Raw genomic sequence first — 22,289 nt, 5'->3', positions numbered from 1 at the left:
CCAGTTCTGATGTTGTATAGGTACATCACCAAAATGATGATGATGACTGTAAGATAGTAAGTGGGCTTCATGTGTCCCAAGAAAGCAACCCTTAGTTTCCAGTGCCCCTTTTGCAGCCTTTAGAGATTCCCTGCCCCCATTTGGTAAGACAAAGTTTGGGGGAGATTTTTTCCCCCTTTTTTATTGTTGTCCTCATTATAATTAAAGAATGGCTGAGGGTGATCATTTCATCCTTTAAAAAAACAAGCCTAAAACTTGGGGTTCTTTTTCAGTTTTGGGAGGAAATTAAGAAGTAAAATGGATGCCTTAAGAGGCCTCTTAACCTCCTCCTCCTACTACTTCAGAAATAGACCACCAACTCTGGTGGCACCATGGTGTTCCTTGCCCTGCCTTCTGCACCTCCTAGGCAGAGCATAAAGAAAGTCTGGAGTACTCAGACCAAAAAATGTTTCCCAACTGTGGATTAGACGATTGCCACACTGAATATGAATAGCATTGGGAAGTATTCAGAAATTTAACTGAGAATGGCTTCCTTAGTCTGAAGTAGAATGCAATACATTTGTACATCAACACAGATTGTTAGAGTTGGATTATGGCACATTGCATGAACCATTTCAGATTTTTTTCAGTGAAATTGCACAGCAAGCCACTGGAATATTTTCTATACTCAACAAACTTGTTATTCATTAAAATGTATATTAATTAGTTCTAGTTTAATATTTTAGTTTAAATCTTAAAATGCTGTTTTCATAAGCAAAAGGCACATCAGTTCAGAAAACAGACATTTTCTAGACTTCCTGAAATTCAGAGAAGGCTCTGGTGTGTTTACAGATTCTTGTAACAGGAACAAAGCAGCAAATATCCAATTTATTTTTACTCTGGCACTTGGCTATAGCCAGAAAAACATACTCACCGTGCATATTCTTTCATATATTCATCTTGGGTCTTTGTAAAGTACAGTGCCCTTTTTGCAGCCTTTAGAGAAATACAGAATAACTTATACAAAATGCATATAAATATAAAATTAGATCAATGGGGTGTCATTTTTTCCGAAGACCACAATTTATAACTCTTTAATAAACAAAAGACAGATTGATTGACCTTGTGACACAAGGGATTCTTAATAATATTGACAGATCTAAGGAGAGGGAAACAAAAGGGAAGGAGGATCTAGTAATAGAGAGGTAAAGTTAACAAATATATTGTCAATAGGATCTGGGCAGGAAAAGCATGGCCACAGAGCCTTCAGTTGTACTATGATGGTATATGTTTGTGCAAAAATATTTTCCTAGAGTTGTATCCAGTTAACTCCTCCTGCTAAAAGAATGGTTTTCATCAATGGAATGGTATGATAATGATTCCCTCTGCAGCCCCATTCCCTTTAAAATACTTCAAAAGGTTGGAGGACCCTCTGGATGAAATTTGAGGAACAAGGAAAAGGTAGAGCAGAGAATCTCATTGTGCAAGTACATTTTTTCCCATGAGATACTGGATTTCAATCTTTCTAGTGAAAGGATTGTACAATTCTTCTCTAATTAGAAACCTTGGTTAACAAGGTTAGAAAATATGAGGTGGTGGTTGAAATATATATGCATGTGTGCACACACACTTGCAGATGTAAAGCAGTATGTATGTATTTATTTATTTTATATTTCACATTTGTCATTGCTCATCTCCCTAGAAGTGACTCTGGGTGATATACAGTAAAAGAATAAATATTAATTAAAATACAATGAAACCATAGACCTACAAATAATAAATAATAAATATCTTCCAAGATTGATGGTGAAATTATTAGGCTCGGGGAGCATCCTCAAGGTGCCAGCCATCATGGATTCTGGCTCAGAAATGGTTGAGGTGGATTTATATGATGATGGTAGAAGAAAGGTAAAGTTTTCGTATTGCAGTGTTAAATTGCAACTAATTTTGTGGGATTATTAGAAAAAGAAGACTAAGAAAATGCTTCATGTTTCCAATTATCTCAACTGGAAGCTCTGATATTGATAAGTTGGCCTATTTTGTGCTGCTAATGCTACCTTAATCATCAACAGGATCAGTCAAGACTTGGCTCTCATTGCCCGGGAAATCAATGATGTAGCAGGAGAGATCGATTCAGTGACTTCATCAGGCACTGCTCCTAGTACCACAGTAAGCACTGCTGCCACCACCCCTGGCTCTGCCATAGACACTAGAGAAGAGGTAGGAGATCTTCATGGAGAAATGCATAAGGTTCTTCCTTTTCTTTATTTCTTTTGTTTTACTCTTTCGACATGATTTTAATTACCTCCACTCTTGTGTGCATGAATCTCAGCATTCTCTTTCTTTAATTTTAAGGTTAGATGAGCAATGATCGGAAATTAATTCCAGTAGTTAATGGGCAGATCTCTTAATATGGTCAGTGCAAAGAACTGTTGTGTTTTGAACACACTTTCATGTTGATTTTTTTAGTAACATCTTTGTATTTTTTTCATCCTAGGCACAGATACAAATCAGCAGTGCCTGTGTATTCCCTAGCGAAAAAGAATCCTTAAGCATGCGTTGATGCCAGATATTACAAAATGTTATGTGTGAAATGAATGAATTTATGCATGATTAGTAGTCTTAAATGACTCTACATTTCATTAATCTTTTCTTTTGAATAGTCTAGAATCAGCAAGTAAATTAAATCCCTCTCAATACATAATAATCAATAAATCTAAACTGACATACCTTCATAGCCATAAAAGTGTGGTAAAATGGTTAAAGTGTTGGAGCAGGATCAGGGAAACCTAGATTAAAGTGCATGCTTAGCCATGGAAACTCACTTAATGGCTTTGGGCCAGTCAATGTGTCTCAGGCCAACCTACCTGATAGGCTTGTAAAATGAAGGATGATCCCCATGTAAGCTCTGGGATGGGAAGCAATATCAATCTAACAAAATACAAATAAATAAAATTCAGGTTTTGGCTTTCTCTGATCTGCTATTTCTATATGCTGTCTTTCATTCTCATATCACTGTTGCAAACTTCAGTGAGTGTTTAAAATTACATAAATTTAATCTCTTTATAACTGGATTGTCTGAATTATTTGTTTCGTTTTCAGAGTTGGCAGTTTGTTTGGAATAAGTAGTTTTAAAAGCTGGGCAATAGTAAACACTATGTTTTCCTAGAGAGTTTCTCTTAAATAATATATGAATAATTCTTTAATATAGTTGATTCAATTTGTGTTTTAAAAGAAATATCAAAGAGAATCCACCAAAATCTGTTGCATAAACTAAGTTACCATAACTTAAGCTACATTAATGTATATTGAAAAATTAATTCTTGAATATGAGAGTTTGTTTTAAGAGATTTAGAAGATTTTCTAAAAAAATAACTGAAGCTATTGTTCACACATCTGTTTTGGCAATACTATTACAGATCCCAACAGTGACATCTGCAACCTGAGGAAATCATACTTCTCGTTTTTAAATTTTGCATACATCTTAATGGTGGTTGTGCAAATGCGCCCATCCAGCCCATCCAGGGCGAATTTGTCTCTTCTCCAAAGTTAATTATTCCATAACCGGAGGCGATATGCAGAACTCTGGATAGTCTAACTCCAAAATGGATCTTTTTTAGGATCAGGTTGTACCTGGAATGCTGCAGAAAATTTACTTCCAGAAAGAGAAGTACTGTTCCTAGAAAGGCTGGAAACATTGGAATTTTGCAGGCCTGGAACATGGAGATCCTCATCTTTCTGCTTAACTGGCTAGCAGTGTGTTATCACTTATACAGTCTGGTCTCTATATACAGTGACACAGATCTGATATCAGAAATGATAATATTCAAAAACCAGCAAGGGAGCATTTCAACTTTCCAAAAGATTGTGTCACAGGCTTTAAGGTGGCCATTCTTAAATAAGCAACTTCAGAGAGTGATTTCAACAAAAAAACTGTCTGGAGCATATGAGGGGTCAAGTGCATTAAACTCCAGAAAAATAATCTAGTAAAAACAATCTAGCATATGAATATTGCCAACCCTGAATATTTTTCTCCATCAACTGTGTTGTCTGTTTTTATTTATTTATTTATTTCAACAGCTTGTACATGACTTGGTTAACATCATATTCTACGTACATTTTTGCAACTAATAGGGTGTAACAAAGACACATAACATCATATATTCAGTGTGATTTTACTGTGTTTGTGTTGATTTCTTTCTCTTTTTCCCTAGACATGGTACTAAGCATCTGCTAATATAAATATGCATTTTTCTCTAAGATAGATAATGTGGATTTACATCTTTACTAAATAAATGTAAAGCCCCTTATGTTAGCAGTAAGCAATAGTCTAGAGTGTAGAATACATAAATAGTGTTATATATATCATTGTTCAATATTTAAATATGTATTTCTGTACCCTCAAAACTAAAATAATGTGCAATCTTTTGGTAAAATTTAATAAAATATTTTGTTTTTAGTACGCAAAAAAAGAATTCTAATTATTTTGGTGTTTGTCTGTACCAAGATTATAATAAATGGGCCTCAGAATGCATCTAATCAGTCAGCTTTATAAAATTAGGCTTTATTATCAATTATATATATTTGTATATATTTTTCAGTTAGTTGACCGTGTGTTTGATGAAAGTCTAAACTTCAGGAAGATTCCTCCAGTAGTAAATGCTAAAACACCAGATGGAAACATTCGGCCAAATGATCCCAAACCACAGACAACAGACTTATCTGAACCCCCCACAATTACGCGTCGTCGAACCTGGAGCAGAGATGAAGTAAGTATTCATCATATTTTATATAAAGAACTGGTAAAAAAATGCACAGAATTACTTGTTTTTAGCTTTCAGTACTAAACCACTTAGGATGAACTTCCATTTGTAGGCATTGTAGGCATTCACATTGGGTGTGAAAATTCCATTGTGCATCTTAATGTTGTTACTTGTTCCATAGACAGCTTTAAGTTGGTTAGGGGCAGGAGCTATGGGTTAGCAAGACAGAGGACAAAAAGCTGAAGAAGAATTCTAGTGTCCTCTGGTGGACAGAAAGGACAAAGGGGAGGAAGAAGAACAAAAGAAGATGATTCTTCAGAGATTGCTTAAATAGTGAAAAGCCACAGTTTTTCGTTATGTTTGAGCCAGATTTCTCTGGAATGTTCTGAAATCGCAGTGTTTATATAATTGGATCTAAATGTACAAATTCTTTATTATGTCTTAAAAACTCGGGTCATATATTTTTCCCTCAACCATACTATTAAAATGCACTGACATTACTTTTTAAAATTCTTCACTATATTGTATCCATTTTAGCACAATTGTATTACACTTTGTATTGTATTATCTTGCATCCAGGAAATTTAAAATGGCTTATCTGAGATTATTCTGTTGTCTTCTTAAAATAACCCTGTGTACTACGCTACCTGTCTGTAAAGAAATTGGAATCCCATGCATGATTATGTAAGACATAAAAAGGGAATATATTAACAGTTACTGCTGATAATACATCTTGAATTGCATGTGATTAAAAACTACATCCCCAGTACTGAAATAATTCCATTTTGTTTGGCATGTGTTTGCTTCTACAGTTTATAGTCCTACATTCCATTTAAATGAAATTATATGAGAAAAGTTACTTTGAACACATTGTGGAAGAGAGAATTCGGATATTTGGTTTTGCTTTTTTATAAGAATCAAACCTCTAGTACATCAATTTAAAATTTCCTTTTCAAAAATTTTCAGGTTATGGGAGATACCTTGCTGTTGTCCTCAGTCTTCCAGTTTTCTCGGAAGATTCGGCAATCCATAGATAAAACAGCTGGTAAAATAAGGTAACCTGTTTTCTTTATTCAAAATACTCTTGAAAAAACTGCTATTAAAATTTTGATGTTTACTAGGGCTGTGCCAAACCTCTGAAAGAGTTGTAGAATGCATTGCATTTTTTGGTATACTGTTAAAACACTCCTAGAATAACAACTGTGTAGTGACCAATACTTGAGTTTTAAGAACAATTTAACTCTAATTATTACATAATATTGAGAACTTTGATAAGTACACAGCTGTAATATATACAAACCTAGGAGTTAAAACAGAATATTTGGCATTCTTATTTTCTGGCTTAAAATTGAGTTAAAGAACACTATTGATTAAGAAGTAAGAGACTAGGAAGAAAAGAAAGAATTTAGCATATGTGCTTTACAGACATCTTCATTTTTAATTATATATGTTATTTTGCACTATGGTGTTATGGTGTTCCTTTTCTATAAACCATACAGAATTGAAGTTAAGGTAAATAGTAAGATAATTAGCAATATGAAGAATATGTCTATGGCCAGTTTTTAATCTCTGCTTTTGCTATCACGAGATGACTTTTCCCCTTTCTTATGACTTAGCCATTTTTACCCAATGTATAGTGTGCTTTTCTTCTCTCAAGTTTTTTTTAGCTACCTCCTCCCACATTTTTTAAATAACACTTCCTTTTCTACATGTCATAACTATTTCTTCCTTCTTTAAAGTATTCTATTTTAACTCAACTATTTATCTTTCCACCCAGTAACTTATCTGAACAAAAATAACATTTTCCAAAATGCATTATTTTAGTCAATTATACAACTCTAAAAGATAAAATAGGTATAAAATGTTCATATTATTGATGTGGGATTGAGACCAAGAAAACATGATTAGGTTTAAGATCATTCTGGATCTGAATAGATTAGTTTAGACAAGAATTAAGAACATATTTATGGTAGGACTACAGATAATATTCTATTTAAACATGCTAGTCTTACACAATTTCTGTATTCCATCCATGCATCAATAATACATGATATAGAAGAGTTAAATTATTGTTGTATTTTTAATGTTATTTAGAAGCTTTCATTCTGTAAATGTTTCTGCTGTATTTCCTGTTTTATAATAGAATATCTCTTCTAATATTTTTGAATGATAGCTGTTTTTATTCTAAATATGCAGTCATAAAAACTCTGAGAATAGCAACCCTTAGTGTATCAATAACAATTAATTCAAGAAACTGTAAATTGCTAATTATGAGCACAGGGCTTGATTGTCTGTTCCTAGGACTTGGGTTAGAGTAGGTGATAGCCTCTTGTATGGTCCATGTGTATAGTTTTTTAAATGATTGTTGTTTTGTCTGGACTTTTAATTATTTTTGTATTTTTATAATACGTTTATCATTGTATTTTGTAAGCTGTCCAGAGTCATAACAGATAGGGGCAGCTCATAAATTTCATAAATAAATAAACATGAAAATCATTCCTGAATGTGGAGGTATAAAAAGAATTAGCAATATTTTCCAGAGTCAATGGAATATCTGCTTTCCCCATATACTTACTTTCCCCATGTAACTACATGAGTAAATTAGGCTGCAAGGAATATTAATGGTTATAGAGAAATTCCAGTGTACTAGTAGTAGTAGTAGTAATAATAATAATAGTAATAATTTATTAAACTTGTATACCGCCCAACTCTCAATGACTCTGGATGACTCACAACAATCAAACAAACAATTAGAGTGTGAGATTGTCAGTCAAATGCATCATACAGAGGTAAGCCATTAGGTGTGACTAAATAAGTATTTGTATACTTTGATTTGTTCTTAACAGAATCATCAATGTAAAGCTGTTCACCTCTGAAATAACTTTTTTTTTCATTGATGTCTAGTCAACATGGGAAATGAAAACATGGGTTTCCATTTTAACTCTAATGACTACGTATAAAGTTGTGGCAGTACCTCATGTATTCAGTTATTCATCTTACTAGATACTGACCCAGTTTAGACATAATACTGTCTGATAAATGGAGATTTACTGACTTAGGAATAAATCATGTGCCTGAAGAGAACTTCTTTCAAGTTCAGCAAAGGCTTCTAAATATTTTCAATCATAAAAGTTCCCTCCAAACCGGATATCAAAACTTCTGTTTGGATAATCATGCCACAGACTTGCTTGTCACTATAGCAATATTTGATACCCGATGGCAACATAGGTGTAATAGGTTCTACTTACATGAAGTTTATATACTTTCAGTTGTAGCCATTTGAAAACATTTAATGTAGAATTTAATTTAATTTATTAAATTTAATGTAGAAGGGAGTATGTTTTCAGCAACTTAAATTTCATCTGAGGATATGTGTTAGTAAGTTGAAATATTTTGAGGTTTGGAAGAAGACGTTGGTTTATTGCATAAATATGCATGCATATCACATTAGTACATATGCCTGGATTTCTGAAAATAAACAGATATTCAGAGGCTTCTGTAAGTCAGTGGTATTCTTTTGTAATAGATCCAAGAGAAAGAAATTGTTCAGAATTAAAAATGGACAATTTTACTTTGCCTTTCAAATATATTATAAGGATAAAGATTGAAAATAAGGTACAGCATATTAAAGCCCTCTCCCTGGTAGCTTTCAGGGAGTCAATGAAAATGGAGCTTTTTCCAAAAGCCTTTCAGTAACATCATGTTTGCCTCTTATTCTTCTTCTTAGTTTTCGCTCCTATTTTTATTTTATTTTTGTGATAAAGGCAAAAGTTGGAAAAATGAAAAGATCAGCAAGAATTTAAAAAATATTGGAGTAGTTGCCAAAAAAGCTTTTCTGAGAAGAGTATTGCAAAATTAGGACACTAGCACTGTAAAATTCTCCCATGATATTCCAATAAACTGAGAAGGATAGAACACAAGAGCATACGTGAAATCTGAAAGAAAAAGAACAAACACAAAGAGTAAACCATTTTGGTAAGACTATGCTGATCTTCGAAGGAGCATTTCAATTTTACAGAGTTTCAGTTGAAACACTCTTTCTGAACAAACCCATGAAGTGGCCTGTGGCTTCTAATTGTTGGGGTGGAACAGCTATGTCCTTTTGCTTCAGTCGGTATCAGGCTGTGCATGCCTGTGCCCGATGACTGAAGTGCAGAGGCCTCTCAAGGCAGCTCAGCCCAACCTCAGCACTCCTTTCAGAGGGAGGAGTTCACCTCTGTGTAGTGAAAACACCTCAAGATAAATTGCAGCCAAACCGTATCTTTTAGATGGGGAGGTACTGAAGGCTAGAAAAACAGGTGCAGATGCTAGGCAAAATTTGCAGATAGATAGGCAAATGCCTCCCTGGCTATAGGTCCCTCCTGTATATTGAGCAGTAGCCATGGATACAGAAGGATCCCCAAGTTGCAAATCTGCTCATTCTGGGATAGTACTGCTTCCTCAAGAGATATCAGTGGAAGTAACTAAGACCCTTGCTATACAAGTGGCACTCTGTCTTGCTTGGGTTCAGCTTCAGCCTGTTTTATGACAGCTACATTCTGACAGGATCTAGGTACCAAGATTTTTATATTATCAGCTCAAGCCGAGATGGCAATGGGAATCTGAGTATCATCAGAATATTGATATTGATATCACATACTGTAATAATGGATGATCTCTCCCAGCAGCTTCATATAGAAGTTAAATAATAAGGGGGAAGGGAGAACCAAACTCTGTGTCACCCCATGTATGGGTGGCCACTGGATCAACCTCTCTTTTTCCTTTTAACCACCAGCTGAAACCACCCATTATGGAAGGAGTAGAATCCCTGAAGGACAGTGCCCCCAAAGCTCAATCCTCATAAGCACTCAAAAAGGAGACCATGGTTGATGATGACATTGAATGTTGCTGAGAGGCTCAGAAGGACCAGAAGGGGCACAATAAACCCCTCTATGTCCTGACAAATTAGCACAGCCAGTGCTGTTTCTGTCCCATGTGCAGCCTGAATTCTCATTCACTGGCACTGACCTATCAGCTGGAGTTTTATCCCACTACCACTCAACACTTTGGCTTGGCACGAAGTATGACTTCCAGACTGTTTGGTCTCATTGATTCATTATTTGTTTTGGTTCCCACAGTATTGTGACCAATGCTCAGTCTCAGTATTAGAGGTGTCCTTTTTATAGTATGGAGAATGAATCTGTTTAGATTAGGTCCACAGTCTGGAAAGATGAAGATCAGATGTCACTGGATTCACAGTTAACAGTTATGGCCTAAAGCACATTTACTCATTCTTGGCTAAAATGCTTGCTTCTTCCTTTCCTGAATCAGTAAGATTTGGCAGCAGCAGATGGGATGTGATATCGTATGCTGATATTACATCCCATCTTGGCTACTGCAGTCTGTTCTGTGTATAGTAGAATTACCATTGAACAATATCCAGAAGTTGCAGTTGGTACAAAATACAGCATCTAACTAAGATAAGGGATTATTACATAATGCCTGCATTGAAAGATCTGTACTCATTCCCAGTTGCTTATCAGGCACAATGTAAGATGTTGCCATTAATCTTTAAAGACCTAAAGAGCTCTGAACCTGCTTTCCCATTATGAACCTGCCTGTCAGCCTTCCCAAGTAGACCAGATAGGAAACACAACCAGATGAACTAATTCTACTTTATTGTAAGGCTACATTAACAGAATCTTGCAAGTCTGAAAGTACAAATCTCCCGCCGTCTCCTTTACAGCCTGGGATGCTAGGGTGGGTCCCTTCTGAGCCTCTTTCTCTGCCCATTATGCAGCTGTAGGCTGTGCCTTCTTTTATCTGACCATTCCCTAGACAGCATCTCTTTGCCCCATCTTTCAAGGTCTTTCTCACATAACCATTATACTGCCCAGGTGTTAAGATCTGCAGGAGATGCTCTTTTCAAGATGTCCCTGCTATCAGAGCCTTATTTTGCTGGCACTTGGACGACAGCTTTCTCCTGCTCCCAGACTATGGGTTGCATTCCCTAAGGAGCTGCAGCTTACTGTCTTGGCATTAAGAAAGTTGGTAAGGTAGATTACTTTTGTCAGGCTTTTAATAATTACTTTTATTAGTAATTTTAATTTATTAGTTTAGTTTTATTAGGCATTTTGAGCACTCAAATAATAAGGCAGGAAATAAATTGAATAAATAATAAAACATATCACTTTTTTGTGTTTCTTGGCTATAGAATATTATTCAAGGACAAAGACCGGAATTGGGAAGACATTGAAAAAAAACTGCGAGCTGAAAGTGATATCCCAATTGTGAAAACATCAAGCATGGTATGATTAAAATAACAGAGGCATATTTCAAAATGAAGAAACAGGAGTGGGACATTTTGTCATTAAAAATAAGTCCACATTAAAAAATATGGCTGTTCAGTTATTATAAAACTCAGTGCCAACTCAGTCTCAAATATTGATGTTATTGTGTACTAGAATTTTACATAACATTGAAGAGACCGAGACAGCACCCAAGCTTACAACTTTGAAGATCACCACTGCCTACCATTTTGTCACATCAAATGCCAAGTGGGCTTCACAAAACCAGTTGCTTTTGTGCCCAATTCAATTAGATCAACAGTAGTTAGAAAAGAGTAATTTCTAAACTAAAACCAAGGATACAAGAAAACTCTGGGCTGGGCTGGGCTGGGCTGGGCTGGGCTGGGCTGGGCTGGGCTGGGCTGGGCTGGGCTGGGCTGGGCTGGGCTGGGCTGGGCAATGTTATAAGGAGAAGAGTAGATGAGCATGGATAACGTGAGGAAGTTCCACTGTGTGAAAAGATGAAAATCTTAAATGTTTCTATTCAGTCTCAACTTAGGTGTTATCTACCAACTGTTATAATAACAGAATGAAATGTGGATTGCTACTTTGTATTCCATCCTTGAAACTTAGTAAAAGCTACATATTTGCTCCTGTAGGAAATCTCATCAATATTGCAAGAATTGAAGAGAGTGGAGAAACAACTGCAAGGTATTTAATATTTTATCCAACAATTTCTAGAATTGGGGTTTGCAGAATAATAAGCAGATAACACAGAGGTTAGAAAAGAGGATTTGGGTTTTAAGGCTGTTTACTAGCTTATGGGATGGAAATTAGTAGTGAATTAGCTTTCCTCTGTAAGATGCTGCCTAGAGTCATATTCTCCGTAGGATACTGTCTAGGATCAAAGCCCTGCCCCTTTTTAATGTGCGTAGCTTGCATTGCATATGCATAAAAAGGAGCAAGCCTTCTCTTGCCCATATGCACCTGTCATTTTAAACCCACTGAACTTCACAGTGGATACCAGTGATAATTCCTGAATATAGATTTTAGTGCTATAATGTTTAACAGTTTTGTATTGTTAAGCTTAACTCTTAGTTCTTCATTTCATAGTGTAGATTGTTATTCTGGGAATGATTGTACCACTCTCATTTTTATATTATCTTTGGTTACTGCTGTGACCAAAATAAAGATTTGATTTGAATAGGGGACTAAGACAGGGATATGAACCTTTTTGAGCCAGTAGGACCATCTAGAAAGTTGAGACTGGGTGATCTTATAAAATGGCTGCCTAGAGAGAAAGGATTTGCCAATTCACAGAATTATTGCCGAGGTAGACATGGGGAGGCAGAAAAAAAAAATTATTAGACAAACTGGTTAGAATGCACTCTGACTTCCCAGTATGCCCCCCTACCCTCTCTTTTATTTCTGGGCAGTGAAACTCTTCCAAACAAACCCTGGCCTCAGCCATCCATCATTTCTATTTTCTAAGAATGATCATTGAGTCTAAACAAGAGAGAAAACAATGTTCCAATTGTGTCTGCAGACCAATAAGAAGGATAAGCCTTTGTGTTTTTTGGAAGAACCTTGCCTGCTGACTGTAGTGATGTTCCAGCATTGATATTTTCATACAAGTAGCTACTGCACACTGTTCGATTTGGTATAAGCACATGAAAGGACCATGTAGCATGTACAGTATTCCTTGGTTATTACTTAGTAAATTTTGTCTCTTGTCTTGAACTATAGCAACTAATATCTTAGACTCTGCAAAATTATCTGGATATATTATACTGTTCCCAATGTTATTAACATTGTAAGAAGAGATGAGATGAAGAAGAAATTAAAGGACTGAGTAATATTAGAGTAATTTTAAATCAGTTAACAGGCAGTCAAACTGATTTCTTGCCTGCTTTTGTCTGTTTGTTCAGTGATCAATTCAATGATTGACCCTGATGGAACATTGGATGCTCTAAGCAATTTGGGATTTGCTAATACTGTCCAAGCAGCTCATCCTAAGCAGAAATCCAGTCCTGGTTCTCAAAGCGCCCATCCTCAAATACAGGCCAACTGTCTCCCTGAAGCAAAGGCTATACGCCCAGCCACCACCGCCTCTACTTCAAGTGAACTTGGCAATGTTGAATCTGAGCATGATTTCAGCATACATTTCAATAGGTTCAATCCAGATGGAGAAGAAGAAGATCCAACTTTGTGTGAATGACATGAATGTTATCGGTACCTTTAGTATTGAATGTGCAAAATTCATTAAGAGTCTTAGCATCCTTCAAACAGTAAAAAAAGGTTGGTAAAATTGTGGTTGCTTTGTTATTACCAACTACTTTAATTGTGATATTTGGGATGTCACAAACCATTTGACTCATTGAGATAAACATTGGTACCAATGAAGATGCACAGTTTGTGATCATTTTACAAACTTCACAAACATTTGCTTTGAATATTTTCCTCCATAGTTTATTTAGTTTAAGCAGACTTCAACCAGGCAATAGTCCTTCATTTTAAAGTTCTAAGTCTCCTATGACAAGGTGATCTTAATTAAGTCTCTTTACTTAAATTTGTATAAAATGATCACTTAAGTTTGATTCTGAATAAAGGGAGCTAATTAGGACATTACATTTTAATGACATGGTCACACCACAATATAAGGAAAAACAGGCTTCAGAATAATTAATTGTTGCATCCTGAAGATTGCCTAAAGGTTTACAGGGCTCAAATATTATGTTTGCACTAAGAATTTGCTGAGAGTGAAGAATGAACATATCAGTATCAGTAGGAACTAATTACGCTGTACTTTGGAAAATGATCAAAATTGTCTTTTTTTTTTTTTTTAAGCCACTTTGACAGTGGTGTAAGTCAACTTTCCAGGACGATCCTTTTGGCGAGGATCCTATTCAATATGTCTTTTTGATGTTAATGAAATTAAATGTTACATAATTTCTGTTCAGATGCTTGGAACTACAAAACCAATTTAAATATATTGCTGTGTGTGTCTACTGCTTGAAATTCTTTCTTAATGCTATATTACCAAGGTCAGACACAAAATTCATTTTAAGTACTCCTTGAGATGATCATGAGTTGTGAGATTTTCTTCCAAAGTTTGGAGATAGGGTAGTGATAATCTAATCATTAGGTTGACTCCAGGCATACAAATTATTCATGTTTTCCTGTAGAATCTCTAGTAAATCTATCTAATATGTTTATAAGAATTTCTGGAAGAAACTGCTAACATAGGCCTTTTGCTTATTCTGCTTAACAGCAAATCTATTAAAATATCACATATAAGCCTATTTATCTTTAAAACTGTCCCAGTTTTAACATTTGGAAATAATAATAATAATAATAAAAGTAAACTATCTTGTATTTCCAGAACACTGTAATTTCAAGAACTTCTGTTAAATGCAACTAATAACTGGAAATTTCCTGTGTTTTTGCATCAGTCTATATACTAAAATTAGAAATACAACTTTGAAGCTTTTATGAACTAGTCTTTAATATTTCAGCAATAATCATATGTGTCAGTTGTTTAAAAATACTTCTTTCCTGTACATTTTTAAACTGTACAGGATTTTGGAAGTCATTGCAAAGCTTGACCAAGTAAATATACAAAAAACTTTTTTTGTAGTGATATAAAGAACCCAATAATCCTGTTGTATATTGGATTTACTTTTTTGTTTGTTTGTTTTAAAATTTAAAATCTGCCTCTTCTCAAACTCTGTATCCCACTCAGAGGTCAGGAAACAATTGTTTACAGATACTATTGCGGTTTAAACTGTATGATGAAAATACATATATTGAGAGTAGTGATGTTTTGGCCATCATCATTCCTTCCTATCTTTTCAATGCTTGGGAGAATCACAAACATACAAGTATGAGAAACTAGGAAATAGTTATGGAAAAATTAAACATTTTGACTCTTAACACAATTCTTTTTGTGTATTCTTTTCCAGACATTTACACATTTTGTGTTCTGTAATATTTGCATTTACAATTTTCTTATTTGTATGGATGCATACTCCTTATTTATTTTTGTTACATTTATTATGTATGTTGTTACAAGCATTTACAGCTCCATTTTTAAATAAAGTGTTTCTGGAACTTTATACAATAATCTGATAGAAATGCGTGATTATCTGTGTGAACTGTTCATGTGATTTGGATCAAGTCCAGTAATTATGAAGAGATCTTTTTTAAATGTATTACGTGCTTGAAATTATTTTGCTGAATTGTGGACAATCTTAGTGTAAAGGATAACAAATAACGTTTATTGTATAATAGGTCTTCACAAAGAGAATTATAGAAGCTAAAATCAGTGTATGTGCAGTCATTCCAGCCTGCATGCAAACACATGCAGGATTTCCTGTTGGAATTTGGGCGGGTGGGATTCCGAGAATGGTTCCAAAAGTATAGAGAACTGAGATGTATTGTACTTTGGAAAGAGGTACCTCTGACAACAGGTGCAAAAAGGCATGAAGATTTTAACAGCTGGACAAATTCGTAATGAGAGAAGCACTTCCTCTAAGATGTTTTGTATCTAAAGGTCAGTGTCAACACCATAACTGCCCAGTAGGTAACTGAAGACTAGTGCAGATTTTTCAGTATCTTGCACTGATTAGCACCTTAGCTGCCACATTTAGTACCAGTTACTTCCAGATATTTTTTGGTGGAAGCCCATGTAGAGTGCATTGCACTAGTCCAGACAGGACATGGATATCTGTGGATAATCTAACCAGTTCAGCAACAATCATAGCTGGCTCACTGGTTAGAATTCTGTGAAGGTGCTCCTTGCCATAGTTGTTACCTGGAAAACTAGTGATAGCTGAGAATCAAGGAGCACTCCCAGATTGCAAACCTGGTCTTTTAAGGAGCTGCTTCTCCATCCAAAACAGAATGAACCTCATTCCGCAAGTCCAGTTTTCTATTTACCAATGACTGTTTGTCTTACACTGATTTAATTTCAGCTTTTTCTCCCATATCCAGCCCATGAACAAATTTAGGCTTCAAGGATATTGACTCCTTGGAAATGGATTGAATGGAGTAATATCACTGGGTGTCATTAACATGCTCTGAATGATCTGCCCAGTGGTTGTATGTGTACATTGATCATCATAAGGAACAAGATAGAGCAAGATAGGACATCAAAAGTCAACTAAGCTTGACTGATTTATGGTTCTCACAATCTGCTTACTACATTACTGACCCAGTTAAGTGTTTTCTGTACACAGGCCACTGATATGAACTTAAAATCCTAAATCTAAATTGGTGAGTTTGAGCCCAACATAGACTCATTTCATTTAGTGCCATAGATTATATATTCTGAGTTAATATTTGGGAAGAGTATTATTAAACAAACTTATATCATAATCTGGAAATTGCAGAAAAAAACCTTGAAAATTTTCTCTAATCCCTAATAATTTAACCATTAGCTTAATTCCCCCATGTTTTGGAGTTTGGTTTCATTTAGCTTTCATAATGTCTAGAGCAGTTTTGGGGAATTTAACTGATTTTTAAAATCAAGCCACAGCTAATGTGCGGTCAATGTTATTAGATCCCAGGAATTGCAATTCAAAAGTGGCTGAAGGGCCACACCAAAGATTCTCGAATTTGCTATAATTGTTGAGCATCAGTTGAATTCTAATTTCCAAAGAATGAATCATTTGGACATTAAATATAATAATGTCATGGAAGTTTATATTTTGGCTTGGAAAATGAATATTTATAACCCCTAATGATGTCCATTTAATACCAAAATGAAAATGATGGGCTCAGATTTTTGTATCATTTCTTGTTCTGGAGGAAAAAATGCTTTCAGGCACAGTTGCTGGGTGTTGCAACAGTAGTACAGCAAGGTATGTTGTTGCCACTGCCACCACCAGCCCACTTCCTGCATGGGTTTTATGCACTAATAGTTTTGTGGTAGCAGAAAGTATTTCTGCAAGACAGGGCACCTGCTTTTCACTAATCATCCATCCATCCTTTGCAACCTCCTAAAATGCTGAAGGTTCTTTGCAGTAGCACAAGACGTTCATTTATTCAATTTATATACTGTTGTAGTCTGCAGTGACTCCTAAGGCAATAAGAACAATCTTAAAATCAATTCCAAAATATCAGTATACAGTGCAATGGCATCCACTCAACTACCAAAGCTCCTCCAGAACAGTTTTGTTTTAACTAATTTTTGGAAAGCCACTAGGGTGGTCGCTAACTTGGCTTTGAGCAGGAAGTTACTTCATATCATGAGAGCCAGAACAGGGAAGCACTCTCTGCAGGTCACAGCCCCCTTTGCTTCTCAATAGTAGAAGAATCACCAGTATGTTCTGTTGGGAAGCACACCCTGGACAGATTAATTCTACGCAGGGAATTTAGTATTCCTGAAGGTGCCTTGGAGTGAAGGGCTTTATAGGTCAAAACTAGCACTTTGAATTGCACTTCAAAACCTATGCTGACCAAAATAGGGCCTGTAGCACACTTGTAGTATGGATGTGACAATACATGGGCCATTGCATTTTGGACCAATTACAGTTTCTAAGTGATCTTCCATGTGTATAGAAGGCATTGCAGATAGAGCCACAACTGACATACCAGCCAAAACTGGGCAAAGCCCCTGCCCCCACTATAGCCTCCATCTGTCTATCAAGCAATAGACATCGATCTAGGAGAACCCCCAAGTCATGGAATTACTTCTTCAAAGAATTGCCACTCAATCCAGAGTTATCATCAGAGCTATCAGCCCTTCTGAACAAGCAGCGACAATGTGTTGTTAGGGTTCAGCCTGACTTGTCCCATTCAGACTCTAGAAGCTTCCAGACACAAGGTAAAAACTTAAGCATCTCTAGCTCAGTCCAGGGTGGAGATGTTAAATTCTGTATCATCAGCATACTGATAATACTACATCCCAAACCAACTGATAAGCTTTCCCAGAGATTTCAGATAGATCTTGAAAAATACTGGAGAAATGATTGAACCCTTGGGCACCTTATAAATGAGCATTCATGGAGCTGAACGCTTCCCCCCGTTAAGATCACAACAAAATTCATCCGTTAATGCTGTCCCTTGCCCAAGCCTGAATGAGTCTGAAAAGGGTCCAGATAATCTATTTTCTATGCTACAAAATAGAATTAAAAGAATCTTGATACAATCAGGTATATGATTATCAAAGGGTTTTTCCCCCTCTCTGGTTCTCTTTTTGCATTATTTGATCAATGAACAAGAGGAGATAAAAGGTGCACAAAACACAGTCACAGGGCTGTGCACAAAATTCAGAATTAACAAAATAATGGGGATTCCATTTTTCAATCAAAGATTGGTAATTGGGTGGCTCTTGACCAGTTGTTAGGTTTTAGATTGAGCCATGAGAAGATAAAAGAAGGTAATCTCATGTAAGCCATGGAAAATATATATTAATAAATAAAAGAACTTAAGATATTTTTAACCTGTTTTTTAAAGGATAAAGTTCCAAGTTATGAGGTAGCTTTAGATTTCTTTTATCTATGCCTAAAATTTTGTTCCTCGTGTGCTGAATAATACTTACAGACACTAGATGGCACATTAGTTTACTTTTTCACAAATTTATGCCAAATAGAGATGGATTTATGTAGACTTGCTCCTTTTCCTGAAAGAACATCCTTCTCAAGGCAGTTTACAAAATTACAAAAATAAAATAAGCAATTTTAAAAAAGCAAATTGTGTTGTGTCAACCATAAAGTAATGGCAACTATTACAGTTCTTTAATTACCTTCTGTCATTAATTCAAACAACACAGTAATTGTGGAGAAAAATGGAAAACAAAGTATTATGTATTTATAAATAATGATCATAATAATAACAATAATAATACCTTTAACACCATCAAACGAAAACATTTGCCTATCCCAGGTCCTTGGGAAGGACTCGATAGGAGGATAAAAATGCCAAATCCAGTCTAAACAGCTGGCTGACTGTGCAACCAATAATAATAATAGTAGTAGCTATCTTCTGTTCCTAAAATATAAATCAAATGGATTCAGTTTGGTATAGCTGTTATAGGCACCAGGCTAGAAAGCAGAAGACTGAATTCTATTTCCACCTTAGGCACAAAGGCAGCTGGGTGACTCTGGGCCAGCCAGTCTCTCTCAGCCCTAGGAAGAGGGCAAGGACAAGCCACTTTCATATATGTTGCCAAGAAACTGCAGACATCTCCAGGGATCAAGAGTGACTTGAAGGCACAAATTTATTTCTTCAACAACCCTGTTTAAAAGGAAACAGACATGTTTAATAAGGGAAGGAATACCACAAATAAAAATCCACACCAGAAAGTTTCTCGTGATAGCCATCTTAGTGGATCTTAGTGGATCTTGGTAGTGTGGACATGAGCAGGGCTGACTCTCACACCACATTGTAAGGCCTTCAACTTACCCCTGACTTCATATAGGGGTAGGCTATTCTTCACATAATCTGGTCCTCAAACCTATTCCCAAATTTTAAAGAAAATGATTGTTACTCTGGTTTGATTCCAGAATTATAGTGACTACCAGTGTAAAAGAACAAAAAGATGTTATTTTATGTTCTTCAAGCAACCAGGCAGCCTTATGGTGCACTACAGGTGAAACTCGAAAAATTAGAATATCGTGCAAATGTTCATTTATGTCAGTAAGGCAACTCAAAAGGTGAAACCAATATATGAGATAGACGCATTAGCAAAGCGAGATATGTCAAGCCTTACTTTGGTATAATTGTGATGATTATGGCATACAGCTTATGAAAACCCCAAATTCACAATCTCAGAAAATTAGAATAGTGTGAAAAGGTTCAATATTCTAGGCTCAAAGTGTCCCACTCTAATCAGCTAATGAATCCATAACACCTGCAAAGGGTTCCTGAACCTTTAAATGGTCGCTCAGGCTGGTTCAGTAGGAATCACAAGCATGGGAAAGACTGCCGACCTGACAGTTGTGCAGAAAACCAGCATTGACACCCTCCATAAGGAGGGAAAGCCCCAAAAGGTAATTGCAAAAGAAGCTGGATGTTCCCAAAGTGCTGTATCAAAGCACATCAATAGAAGGTTATGTGGAAGGGAAAAGTGTGGAAGAAAAAGGTGCACAAGCAGTAGGGATGACCGCAGCCTGGAGAGGATTGTCAGGAAAAGGCCATTCAAAAGTGTTGGGGACTTTCACAAGGAGTGGACTGAGGCTGGAGTTAGTGCATCAAGAGCCACCACACACAGACAGATCCTGGACATGGGCTTCAAATGTTGTATTCCTCTTGTCAAGCCGCTCCTGAACAACAAACAACGTCAGAAGCGTCTTACCTGGGCTACAGAAAAAAAGAACTGGTCTGTTGCCCAGTGGTCCAAAGTCCTCTTTTCTAATGAGAGCAACTTTTGCATCTCATTTGGGAACCAAGGACCCAGAGTCTGGAGGAAGAATGGAGAGGCACACAATGCACGATGCTTGAAGTCCAGTGTGAAGTTTCCACAGTCTGTGTTGATTTGGGGAGCCATGTCATCTGCTGGTGTTGGCCCACTGTGCTTCATTAAGTCCAGGGTCAATGCAGCCATCTACCAGGAGATTTTGGAGCACTTCATGCTTCCTTCCGCAGACGAGCTTTATGGGGATGCTGACTTCATTTTCCAGCAGGACTTGGCGCCTGCCCACACTGCCAAAAGTACCAAAACCTGGTTCAATGACCATGGGATTACTGTGCTTGATTGGCCAGCAAACTTGCCTGACCTGAACCCAATAGAGAATCTATGGGGCATTGCCAAGAGAAAGATGAGGGACATGAGACCGAACAATGCAGCAGAGCTGAAGGCCACTATTGAAGCATCCTGGTCTTCCATAACACCTCAGCAGTGCCACAGGCTGATAGCATCCATGCCATTCCCCATTGTGGCAGTCATTGCTGCAAAAGGGGCCCAAACCAAGTACTGAGTACATATGCATGCTTATACTTTGCAGAGGTATGATATTGTTCTATTTCCAATCCTTGTGTTATTGATGTCATGTAATATTCTAATTTTCTGAGATTGTGAATTTGGGGTTTTCATAAGCTGTACCCCATAATCATCACAATTATACCAAAGTAAGGCTTGACATATCTTGCTTTGCATGTAATGCGTCTATCTCATATATTGGTTTCACCTTTTGAGTTGCCTTACTGACATAAATGAACATTTGCATGATATTCTAATTTTTCGAGTTTCACCTGTATATAAAACTTCCATCTTCAAGGCAAGCTCTACATAGAACGCTTTATGGTTTTCCTACCTAGAGGCAATTACAGTGTGCAACATTGGGAAACGGATGGACAATATAGCAGCTTTGCCTGATTCACCCAATAAAAATCTTGTGGGAATCCCTGTGAGTTATGTTTTGGCTGAAACCTGGAACGATAAATATTTTGCTTCTGCCAAACCACTGCTGACTTGGATTGGTTTGGCAGAACTTCCAGAATGCAACGTGTTTGTTTGGGGTTTTGAAACAAAAGACCTTTTCCATTTTGTGCACACTTGAATTAAGCAGCCATAATAGGAGATATTTGCTTTTTAGTGAACTGTCTGGGATAAGGAAAAGGGCTGAGTTCATGAGCTTCAAGGGGTACAACACAGCCTTTTTCGTTCTGCTCTTTTTCTCAGTAATGGATCTGCTTCTTTGATGGGTGGCCTCCACTCGTTTTCCTCTTTGTGTATTTGTACGTCAACAACCTTTACAAGGCTTTCAGTAATCTTTCTAAAGGAAGTTAAATGATCAGTGGATGCTCCTGAAGGCTTGGAAAAGTGAGGAATGTTCAAACTTCTATGAATCCTGCAAAGGCTTCGCCATTCTTGTTTCTTGCTTTTTGCTTATCACCTATTATAGCATGTACTGATTCTTTTGCTATATTGATGAAGCCATTGGACTCCAGCTGTTTATTGTTGTCCAGACCCACATTAAAATGACGTTAAAAGGATATGCATATCTATATACACAATGGAGAGATTAAATCAATATGAATTTGTAAAATGTAGTAAAATATGAACCAAAACTAATACAACTCAGGGTAGATTTTTTTTTTTCCTGGCCTTTGCCCTGATCAGAAAAGAATTCCATGAAAGACCCAAATAGTGTACTTTGCCAAGAAGTAACATAACTGTCCTGCCAAATGTAATATTACATAGTTAGAGGTAGAATTGTTAGAGCCTACTTTGACTCAATCGTCAAAAGCTAAAAACTGTGTTCTGCATTCTACTGAAGGAAGGTCTTTAGAAACAAGACGAATAAGAACATTGGTAAACAAAAAATAAGTCAAATCT

At 36.3% G+C, this 22,289-nt stretch overlaps 1 protein-coding gene across 8 annotated transcripts in view; it reads left to right on the top strand.

Moving 5' to 3' along the window:
- CEP170 (centrosomal protein 170) overlaps positions 1–15,284 on the top strand; it is a 92,674-nt gene extending 77,390 nt beyond the window's left edge. For 4 of the 8 annotated variants that reach the window (XM_088144045.1, XM_088144031.1, XM_088144037.1 and 1 more), the window contains exons 14-19: positions 2,052–2,229; positions 4,581–4,748; positions 5,709–5,797; positions 10,936–11,029; positions 11,668–11,719; positions 12,937–15,283. In XM_088144045.1, the coding sequence (XP_088000171.1) occupies positions 2,052–2,229; positions 4,581–4,748; positions 5,709–5,797; positions 10,936–11,029; positions 11,668–11,719; positions 12,937–13,226 (871 nt within the window). In that variant the 3' untranslated portion in view covers positions 13,227–15,283. Of the gene's footprint in view, positions 1–2,051; positions 2,230–4,580; positions 4,749–5,708; positions 5,798–10,935; positions 11,030–11,667; positions 11,720–12,936 lie in introns of all 8 variants that reach the window. The other 4 variants (XM_088144060.1, XM_088144059.1, XM_088144053.1 and 1 more) reach the window with 4 other exon arrangements.
- Positions 15,285–22,289: the final 7,005 nt, after the last annotated feature.

This window comes from Python bivittatus, unplaced genomic scaffold (genome assembly GCF_059951505.1).
Source record: "Python bivittatus isolate LINGU-HERP-01145 unplaced genomic scaffold, Pbiv_v1 ctg000020_np1212, whole genome shotgun sequence".
NCBI classification, from domain to species: domain Eukaryota; kingdom Metazoa; phylum Chordata; class Lepidosauria; order Squamata; family Pythonidae; genus Python; species Python bivittatus.
Note: the sequence above shows the minus strand (reverse complement) of the source record. Positions and strands in the feature narration are given on the sequence as shown.